At 39.2% G+C, this 11,136-nt stretch overlaps 1 protein-coding gene across 2 annotated transcripts in view; it reads right to left on the bottom strand.

Moving 5' to 3' along the window:
• Window positions 1-2,769: 2,769 nt before the first annotated feature.
• Window positions 2,770-11,136, bottom strand: part of PIGG (phosphatidylinositol glycan anchor biosynthesis class G) — an 81,341-nt gene continuing 72,974 nt past the window's right edge. For both annotated transcript variants that reach the window (XM_042787692.1, XM_032981734.2), the window contains exon 13: window positions 2,770-3,871. In XM_042787692.1, coding sequence (XP_042643626.1) covers window positions 3,646-3,871 — 226 coding nt within the window. In that variant the 3' untranslated portion in view covers window positions 2,770-3,645. The remainder of the gene's footprint in view (window positions 3,872-11,136) is intronic.

The following is an 11,136-nucleotide window of genomic DNA, read 5'->3' as shown; positions in this document are numbered from 1 at the left end:
AGCATTGTCCCCCAGGGACACCACTGTTCACCAGACAACCGTGGGACCTCACACCAGTGAAGTCAACCCACAGAGCCCACTGACTCCTCCCACCTCCAAGCCCACCGAGTCAAAGGTCACCACTTGGACACCAAGTACACCATGCTGAAGACCTTGCTAAAGTCAAGTTGTCCAACAGCCAGTGCTCTTTCCTTCTCCAAAGAATCTGTCATCTCTTCAAAAAAGGTAATCAGGCACCAATGGACCAGGCACAGATTGTCCTGGTAAATCCCTCTTGGTCATTTCCCCTCCATCCAGTTCTTGGGAAATGGTCTCCCTCTCCATCATCTGCCTGTGGACTGAGGACAGGCTGATGGCCAGTCATTCTCCAGACCCTCCTTACAGTTCTGGAAGATGGTGCAATGCTAGCCTCATGAACATCACCCAATCACAGCCTTTCAGAGTTAGAGTGGGCAGCCTAGAATGGGACTTTCAGCTCCTTCTCCTGCCCCAGTCATCAGTGGGACCATAGTTTCTTTCCCTCTCCTGTGCTGCTGAAGCACTTTGGGAAACCTTGTTTTTTTAGAGGAAGCCCTTCATGGCAACTTGCACCTCTGGCCCCTCATCCTGTGACTGTGCAGTTGTGGAGATAAATCTTGTTTAATTTGCAAATGCTTTACATGAGGAATTCAAAAAATTGCCCTGACCTTTACAGACAGCACCTCACAGGAGCAGTGGCTCAGCATGTATTCATTGACTGCTGCAAAGGCTGTGGTGCATGGTGTGGATGTTCTGCTAGCTTACATAGAGCCAAGGAAAACTTTTTTTTTTTTTTTTTTTCCTAGAGCAGAAACACAGACATATATTATCTGAATTATTAATAGGTTTTTCCTTTTTTTCTTCAACCTGAATTAAGTTACAAGAGTCACTTCTTAGCTCAAGCTTCAACACGCTCTGGATCTTTAGGACTATACTGGACCTATGTTACAAGCTTTGAGTGGCAGTGACCTAGTGAAACCCAGTAGAGGAAGCTATAGACCACTGTAAATGGCTGAACCTGGCTCAGACCAGCAGCAAAGAAGTGGAAAAATTTACTGTGTGTCAAAACTATATCCAAACAGAGAAGTACACAACATCCCTTCTCACAACATATTTAAGGAGTCTGTGCCTGTACCTGCACAGGGTACTCCTGAGGAAGCTGCAGCCCAGGCTGTTACCATGACGGAGTAGGAAGACAGAGAACTTGGACAGAAGAAACAAGTATGCTCAGAAGAGCAGAAACCATCCCATGTACCAGTCCTGCTTCCCATGTTGCTTGTCTCTTTGTCTGAGGGTTTGGGACATGCTGAACATGACAAGGGCAGTTGGGTTGAGGAAGGAAGGGGAGCAGCTAACTAGCAAGATGAGAATTTATGTTCAGGCATTTGCTTTCTCTGTAGATTCAGGTCAATTGCCAAAACTTCATGTTGATTTAAAACAAAATTATTTTTGCATAATTCCCAAGTTCAAGTCAGTTTGCCTGCAGCAAGAACCAATTAATTTCTTCACTGCCTCAGCTTTTCATTGCCATAGCCCAAAAGGTGATTAAGTTAATATGGTGAAAAAGAATAAAAATGACAATTTTGAAGTTGAAAGCACCATGTTTTCTTGAGGTATCACCCAAACTCATGTGTTAACTTAAGACAGAGATGAAGTCTATATGCCGCTTTCTTCCTTCTTTCCTGGTCTTGAAGACCTAAGTAAGAGTTTTTTCAAGCCATTTATTTTCTCCTGGATTCAATCTGGACATCTTTCAACTTCAGAGGGAAAGGGGACGCTATGATTATTTAACTAAGTAATCTGAAGAAATGTAACCTTAATACACACACAATAGTTTAGATTCCACTATTTGATAAAATGTCTGAAAGAGACAATAGAAGCAAAAAATTTCAAAAGGAAGGAATAAAATATCTTCTAAATGTCACCCCATATTGTTTTAGGATTCTGTACCCCAGAAGTAGCTCCCCCTCCATCCCTTTTATTAGCATTCTTTATCTCTGAGTCAAATATCTTATGAACTTATTCTGTATGAGCATTAGAAGGTTTTCTTAGGAATTAACCAAGTAAGCAAACAGAGAAGATGTCAATAATCCCCATATGGTTGCTAGGCAACAGGTAACCAGAAAAATACTGAGAATTATGGAAATGGTAAATGTGTACAACATTCACAGATAAAAACTGTTTTAAATATTATATAATTTGCAGTGAAAAACAACTTATTAAAAGTATTTAATTTTGAAACTTCCAACAGGTCACAGTGAATGACATTAAGATCCAGTAGTCTCTTCTCCAGATGAACAACAATATAGCCAAGGAACTGAAAATTTTGTTGTCTTATAGTTGAAAAAAAAAATTCATTATTAGTGACCAAGGTGGCCTATTATTAATGTATAAAAACTAAAGGCCTACTTTTTGAGATCTACTCTATCTGAAGCATGAGACGAAAGTGTATCAGTGATCCTAGCAAATGTGATGTCAGCTATGTAGGTCTTAAAAGCTTTTTATATTTTCAGATTTATAACAAAAGTTAAAGTTCCCTATATTCTTCTCTTCTGCTGCATCTCTAACACATTTAGATTAAATCCTGTTGCCTGCTAATGTGGACAAAAATATGAGGAAAAAAAAACTCATATAAGGGATACTCAGTATACTCGTCAACATATATCTTCTTGACAGAAGCAAGGAAAACAACATTGTTAGGAATTAATTATAGCACATTCAAGTGAGATGGATGTACAGGTCGCTGCAGGGGAAGGTGATGCAAACACAACTTTTTATTCTGCTGGTAACATAGCCCATTAACCAACTGCCCTGCTCACAGCTCATAACTCTTTACCTTATCATGGAAAACATGACCAAATGTTCAGCACAGCTGTCACCAACCTGATTTAACATTTATACATTAATAAAAAGAAACACAACATTTTTGCAGTGAATAGACTCCACAGAAGATTCGCTACTTTGTTAGCCCATTAGTGTTTCTTATGCAATGCCTGAAGGGCAGATCAAAATCCGTAACAGACAATAATTGAACTCATCTTACAAAGAAAATACTGCCTTTAAATAGAAATGCTGCCTATGCGAAAGAAACAAACAAAAAAAATCTTACCTAGCATATTTGTACAATAATTCAATAATTTAATAATAATTACAGTGCACACACTAGAAACAAATCAAACAAAAAAACCAACAAGTCTAATGAATATAAGATCTTGTAAACAGCACCAAGAAATCATAGGTTTTTAGGATTCTGTAGGCTAAGAAGGTTAAAAAAATTGTATGTGCAAAAGATTTTTTTCAGTGCCCATGAGGCACTGGTCTGTGTTTATAATAAGATGTAAGTTTTAAAATTCAAATCATGTAACATTGCCATTCTATTTGGAGAGCGCTATAATGACATCTATAGAAAAAAAGTTATCCATGAAAGAACAGTTTATTTCAATTCAACATTTTTAAAGCAAACTCAGTTTTAAAACAGGATAGGCCCTTCAGATCCTGATCTTGACTTAAAGAAAAAATGTTACTTTTCAAATTTTGCACAGTGATTTAAAGCTACTCTTCTTCCTTCTTCCATTCCAGTGACACACTGGACTTTGCAATGCAGAAATGTGTACCACACACTTATTTTCAATCTTGCACTTTGTGAGAGTAGTTCTGATCCATGGCTGTGAAGAACATGCAGATAGCTGCTGTGATGAACACATGCACTCCTTCATAAAGTAGTTTTGGAGAGAAGACGCTCCATATGAACAGGTGGTAACGCAGACCTGTTACCAAAACAATGTAGATGGCCACTGGAATTGAACGCATTACAGCATAGCAGAAACAGCCGTGACCCACTGCTGCTGAATTCCTGGTAATAAAAACAGAGGAGTTCATTCAAACTTAGTAAAGACATCAGAGTTCCTCCACTCTAGCATTATTTCACAACACAAATAATATAGATCTCCACTTTGTGTTAGAAAACTGATTATTGATGCAAGGATGTAACTAATAAAGCTCGCTCTTATCACCTCTATATATCCTATTAATGTATGTTAAGTGTAAGTATAGCAACTGTCACTGCAATAAAGGCACCCAGTAGTTCACCTCACATTTAAAAGGCTCCGTGCTTTAATATACTTTGTTCTAATTGTTAAAATCTCAATGAAATTGCTTCAAGATAGCTTCATCTCTTGTTGGCCTTTCAGTGCCTTGCCACAGAATCTAGATGGTAAGAGGCAGAGAAGGACTTCAGTACTCTTCACAAAGCTACCTAACCTGCACAACAGATAATCGGATGGAGTCTGTTCCCCTCGTAAAGGGCATTAAACTTGCCAGAGTATACTGTTGTCCATAGCCTGTAACAATGTACAAAGCAACATAAAAATTGTGCTATTAGAAAACTACAAAACTAGCTAATATAATATTCTCCACAGAATACCATATTCTTAGGCTTACATGCACAATACATTGCTTTCCTGTCACAGCAGCTTAGCTCAGCTGGGCCTACTGTATTGCAAGAAATGTCTGCTCCATATGGTCCCTAAATGGTCCAGATATGCCACACTGAGATATTGTGGTTGGTGATACGAGTCAGATGAAAATGGAGATGAAAGGGTTTTCTGCACTTCAGTTGTCTTCCCTCTCCTGAGGTGCCAACTCACAGCAATGATACTGGGTTGGCATGTGTTCACTTCCCCCAAACCACATCTGCAGAGACTAATTTACACCAAATTCAGATGCTTACCTGTTCAGACAAAAGGAAGGAATAAAGCTATTTCACTGGAATAATAAGCAGAACACTTTGCTCTCCCTATCAAAATATTTTACCTCATCAGTTCCCAAAAGAATACATTGGCAAAAAGTGGAAAAGTTTTACACCGAAATCCTGATCTGAGAATCTGTTCTGCTTCTCCCAGTTTTCAATCCTGATCTTGTTCCAAGTAATAAAAATTTAAGATAACTAGCACTTCTGTGAGATGTAAATTAGTCACTTATGACTAACTAAGCTACAGAATGCAGTATTTTACATAAAGCATTAAGCTTATTGTTCTTTACATCAAATTAATCAGAATACAGCCCTGTTTTCCAGCAGTCAAAAGCAAAATTCTTAAGGCTTTCAGTAGAAGGAAGAACAGGTCATGAAAACAGTTGAAAAATCAGCTAAGAACAGCAGGTATGAATGATTGCAAAACACACATTTAGTTCACAGAAAACTATTTCCCTCACTGCTTAGCCAAGGAAACTGTAACCTGGGAGTGAAACAGGCTGCTCTGTGATTCTGCATAACTATATTCACCTTCAGTGAGCTTGTGTAAACAACCAGCTTTATGTTTAATAACTGATTTTGTCGACGAGGATTAGACAAACTGCAGTTCACTAAGTCTTAGCTGTTTTCATGCTGATATGAGTAAAAACAGTATTTGTAGTAGTTAGACAATATAGCTGAATAAATAGAGGAAATGTTCTTTTGAGTCAGATAGACAATAGGCAATTTTTAAACCGTTTTTTAGAGTTAAAAAAAGCACCTCATAGACTACCTAGATGAAGGCTATCAATGATTGTGGCTAACACATTCATTAAGCTCAATGATGGGAGTTTCAAGGGAATCCTGAAAGAGAGAAGTGAGAGTGTCTGCAAATTTATACATCCATGTCTTTCAAGATTCCTGCATTTTAAATTTAAGTTCATATCTTTTCCCCTAGTCTGTGATCACCTAACAACACATTCAGTACCGTATTGTAAGAAAGCTCCTAACTGTAAATCAATGGTGTTAAATTTTTTTAAAGCAGCTACATTTTAATTATGTAGAAGAAACTGGCTGGAAGATTTCGAATCTCTGTGTGTTCACTTCTTTGTTCAAAAATAGGTACACATAATATTTTAGATACTTGTATTTTATACTGGAATGGGAGCATACAGCAATCTTTATTAGTAGCATTTAAATTCTGCATTTTCACATTATGATTACTAGCAAAGAATCCCTAAATCAATAGGTAAATGGTACAATTCTTTCTGTATTCCGATATAGTAAAATTACTTAACTGTTTTCTGCTTATATAATACCTTTACTTTCAAAAGGTCTCAGCACTTGCTTTAACTCTCAACAAAACATAGACACCTACATGCAGAGAGAAATCCTGGACAGTTTCACAGTAAAATGCAGCAGCACAATTTAGAGAAGGCAACAGAAGCACACTGCATCCACAAAGTTAAACTGTTAGTGGGGGTCAATAGCAGGATAATTCAGTTTATTTGGAACTGATATAAGAGTTCACACCTGTGTTGTTGCAGAAATAGTACTGGAATGACCGAGCAGAAGCAGTTAGACCTAGCTGGCTACTCTGATGTTAAGGCAGCAACTTAGTTCTTTGAGCACAGCACCATTCTTTCTTCTTGCTTCTGCCAGGCACCCGATTAGCTGAATAGCTAAGAATAATGACTTTGTGTGCTCCTTCTGCTCATTCTACACAGGGTGACCACAGGGTACAGGGCTTCACCAGGCCACACGGAACACAGTGGCCAGGCATTAGGCTGCTGCTGATAATGTGACGAAGGCAATCCAGGTAGTTCAGTTGGTTCCTAAATTACTCCCAAATAAGTCACCAGGAGAGAACAGAAAGCTGGCTGCAGCATGCCACTCCTGTGTTCGACCGCTAATGAGCTGGATCAGGCAGTAATGAATAACCTTGCAACCTCTCGGTACTGTTTCAGTGACAACGGAAGATTATAGGACACATCTAAAACATCAACTTATAACTACTCAACACCGAACTGTCTCCACAGCAGTTAAGGCCTTTTCTTATTTAAAGAAGAAGAGCATAGGGGGATGTAAACTGTACACATTACCTGCATGTTCTGACAGAACCAGCCCAATATTAAGGCCTCTGCATAATGCACGAGTGAAAAAATAAGTACCCAGCCTCTAATATTGAGCTCATTTATCAAGTTAGCTTCTGGAGACTTGAATGAGAAATCCAAATGTGTTGAAGATGAAAAAGCATATCCAGACTTCATGCAAGATTAATGCTGAATATTGCTAGATCTAGGAAAAACAATGCCTTTGGAGATTTCTGAAGCAAAGAACACCACAGATTCATATCACTACACATACCATATTTAGACTGAAAACATTAAGTGTAGACTAGAGCACATACTGGCTTTCAACAAAAGTCCTCTCTTTTAATTGAATATTTAAATGTAGAAAAATATGGCCAAGAAATTGTGCTATTAATAGGTGTTCTGCTTCTTTGGCTCTCCTAAATCCTAATTGACAATTTTTGTCAACAAATCTTTCACCTCTCAATCCATCTCTAAGGTGCTATTAAAATAGGTAATACAAGGTTTATAGAATTAAAAAATTATGATGTCAAAAACACGAAAGAAAAATAACTCTTTTCTTCTGAAAGCATGTCTTCCAGTTATATAGAATACTTGGCAGATGGTGGCACAAGTTTTGCAGTTTAAAAATCAAGCAAAAAACCTCCACAGACAGCCCTACAAATGCTTCCACGAGGAATTTTAAAATACACTGTCTTACATAGTTCCAACCCTTGTTCTAACCCACTGAATTAAATAAACATTTTAGAAATATGCAAGCACATGAGTGAGGAATATCCCAGAACTGTCACTCTTCTGGGATTGGGGGAGGGGAGTCATATCTGAGAGTTTCAGTATGAAACAGGCAGAATCCTTTCAATGAAAGTTATCCTTCAGCATTTCTGCCCTTCCAGCTTCTCTTTTCTAGCTGAATATCACTGCCTAGATTATCTCTTACTGGGGAGACTGAATTTGCATATTTGAAGGCAATTTTTACTGTATTAACATTTTTTACTGTATTGGTGGCACTCTTCTTTCTAGGTTTTATGCAGTTTCAGTTTGCAAGATCTCCCTGTTTACTGCTCTCTGAAGAACAGTTGGCACTTTGTCAATCTGTCCTGTATATATTAATAAAGGGTTGTAGTCAGAAACAAACCCTGTAGCACTCCAAGTGTCTGTCTGTGACATCTTAGAGTATCCTGCAATCTATAAGAAATTCCTCTGATCTAAGCAAATATCAATTAGTTTAGCAGCAAGAAAAAAAGTCAGATATCTCTCCCACACGCCCAACTCTTACCTAGTATAATTCTTACAATGCTATTTTAGATTACAGAACACAATCATGCATTGTCATGGAAAAACACTTTACATTTTTAGCAGATCCAAGGGAACCAAGAGTCCTTTGGAAATCTATATGATCTACTCTGGTACAGACTATCAATCAGAACAACATTAATTCTATAGAGTCTCATTTTTTTACACCAGACCTTGCCAATGCACAGATGTCAAAAACGGCAGTTGCCAGCAAGCTACAAGGGTTGTCAAGTATATTCTATAACCATGGAAGTGAAAGGACTTCAGGACGGCCATTGATTTTCCTGTGCATCTTCCTTCCCAGGAAGCAATGCAGAGGAGCTACAATTACCCGAGGAAGGTCAACTGCCCATGGCAGTAAGTTGCAGTGGACTGTAGTATATGTGCACTGTAGTATAGGGTTCAGCAGATTCTCATACAGACTTAGATGTGAAGAGCTATTAAGAACTGAAACTTCAATTCTTTTAATTTCAGCATCAAGAGCAGGAAAAATAAGATCATATCAACAGTTTTTCTTGATGGCATAATCAGTTGTGCTGGGAGATTTCTGTCAGAAAGAGAAGTAGTCTCAGTCATCCAGCAGAGGTAACTCTTCTCATTGGCATCCACTACCAGCTAACCTCCTTAGAATAGAGCTCTATCTAAACCACAAGGCATATATCAATGAAATTTCAGATTCCTTTTTCCCTTCTTCAATTGGGCTTGGGCCCTGAAAATAGTTCCAGAGGAACTCCCTAAATTGGGTACCTAACAAAGCTCTATGTTAGATTGCAAATAGGAATGCAGTTTTGCTGGCACTGGACCAGAAAGTCTGAACAGCCACTATGAACGGCTACTATCATCATTTAACTGCTAGGGCTAGAAATCAACTGTACCTTTAGTAAAGGCTTCTAAAAATCTTAGCAACCTAACTGGAAAGGTATCCACTAGATCCAATTCATCCCCTGCATGTGATCATTTCCCCAAATACTGATCTTGTGGCAGTCAACTTGCAATGGACTGGAAGCTCTCTGCTTTTCAGCTTCACTTGATCAATCCTTACCTACTCTTACAGAAAAGAGAAAACACTTCACAAGCTCAAACATCCGTGATTATTTTGAGACTGACGGCAAAAAGATAGCTAAACTGCACTCTAGGCAACATGGCCAAGTAATCTCTAGATTTCTTCATCAAAGAAGTTACTCCTTTTCAGTAGGTACCTTTTACTCAGGAAACCAGCTTTCTCCATGCAAGCTACAATGGATGTTGATGAGTTCCACCCATTCTTCCAAGATAGGATTTACGTGAAATACTGAGTGCTCTGCTTGGTATGTTTTAGTTCACTACTGCGCCAGACCATACTAGTATACACTGGTATGAAGTGACTGTTCCTGCCTGTTACCACTGTCTCAAGCTTTCCTAAAAGGCTCTGTTCATGTTAATCCTTAGCACATGTTACTCTGTTCAGCTCCAAGAAAACCAAAAAAGTTAGATCAGTCTTTTCCTATTGACACTGGCCCAGATTTTAAAGCAACAAGATATAACTACATCATTAAAATTCCTAACCAGTAAAACACAAACCATAATTATTTCAAAGCTCAGCATCAGCCAATTTCCTACAAGTATTCTTCCAAAATCCACTTAGTACTTCTGAAGACTTCCAGCAGAAAAAAGCCTGAAGCATTTTACAACAGCATCATACATGCAGGGAATAACAAGGAAACTTACAGATTGATTTCCTGTTAAGGTGCATCTATAGGCCTTCCCGCCCACCTTTGTAAACAAACATCTCTTTTTTATCATCTTAGCTAAAGGTGTAAAGAAAAATTGCATCCAACAATTGTTCTGGACAGGCGGGTTCTGAAGAGACTTAAAATAGACTCTTACTGTGTTATTTAATTAAAATCAAACTTACTAGTTTAGAATATACGAGTCTAACAGGACACATGAAGAGTGTCACAAGGCATTTCTAGAGGGGCGAGGCACAAATTATTTAAGTAAGTATGGGGTAGGAAGCTGACCAACAAGGCCACACTCAGGGTGGTGATCAATGGTTTTTACTCAGGCTGGCAGCCTGTCACAAGTAGGATCCCCTAGGAATTGATACTGGGCCTCAAGCTGTTCAACATCTTCATAAATGATCTGGATGATAGGATTGAAAGCACCCTCATCAAGTTTGCTGATGACACTAAACTGTGTGGTAAGGTGGACATGTCAGAAGGGAAAGCCATCTTACAGAGAGACCTGGACATGCTGGCAGAGTGGGCTAGCAAGAACAGTAGGATGTTTAACACAGACAAGTGCAAAGTCCTGCAACTGGGACAGAATAACCACAGTGCTCAGTACGAGCCAGGATCTGTGTGGCTGGGGAACAGCCTTGTTGAAAGGGATCTGCAGGTACTGGGGGACAACAAGCTGAACGTAAGTCAGCAGAGTGCTGCTGTGGCAACAAAGATAAATCAGGTCCTGGGCTGCATCTTCAGGGGCATTACTAGCAGAGATAGAGATGTGATCATCCCGCTCTACTTAGTGCTTGTCAGGCCAAACCTGGAGTATTGTGTTCAGTTCTGGTCCCCACAGTTCAAAAAAAGACATGGACAGGTTGGAGAGGGTCCAAAGGAGGACCAGAGATGATCAAAGGGCTGGAGAGCCTGCCTTACAAGGTGAGACTGTAGGAGTTAGGTCTCTGCTCCCTGGTGAAGTCTCAGGGAGACCTCATCATAGTATCCTAGTACTTAAAGGGTGGCTACAAAGAGGATAGAGGTGCTTTCTTCACTAGGTACCACATGGAGAAGACAAGAGGCAATCGGTATAAGTTGCATCAGGATATGTTTCATCTCAGTATAAGAAAGACAGTGTTTATAGTGAGAACAATCAATCACTGAAACAATCTCCCTAGTGATGTGGTAGAGTCCCAGTCACTGGAGGTTTTCAAGATGCAACTGGACAGGGTGCTAGGTGATCTCATGAAGGCTCCCTTTTCAATCAAACGTTGGACCAGACGATCTTTTGAGGTCCCTTCCA

The sequence above is a fragment of the Tyto alba genome, unplaced genomic scaffold, assembly GCF_018691265.1.
Source record: "Tyto alba isolate M040663 unplaced genomic scaffold, T.alba_DEE_v4.0 Super-Scaffold_13, whole genome shotgun sequence".
Classification (NCBI taxonomy): domain Eukaryota; kingdom Metazoa; phylum Chordata; class Aves; order Strigiformes; family Tytonidae; genus Tyto; species Tyto alba.
This window is presented reverse-complemented; position numbering and strand designations above follow the sequence as displayed.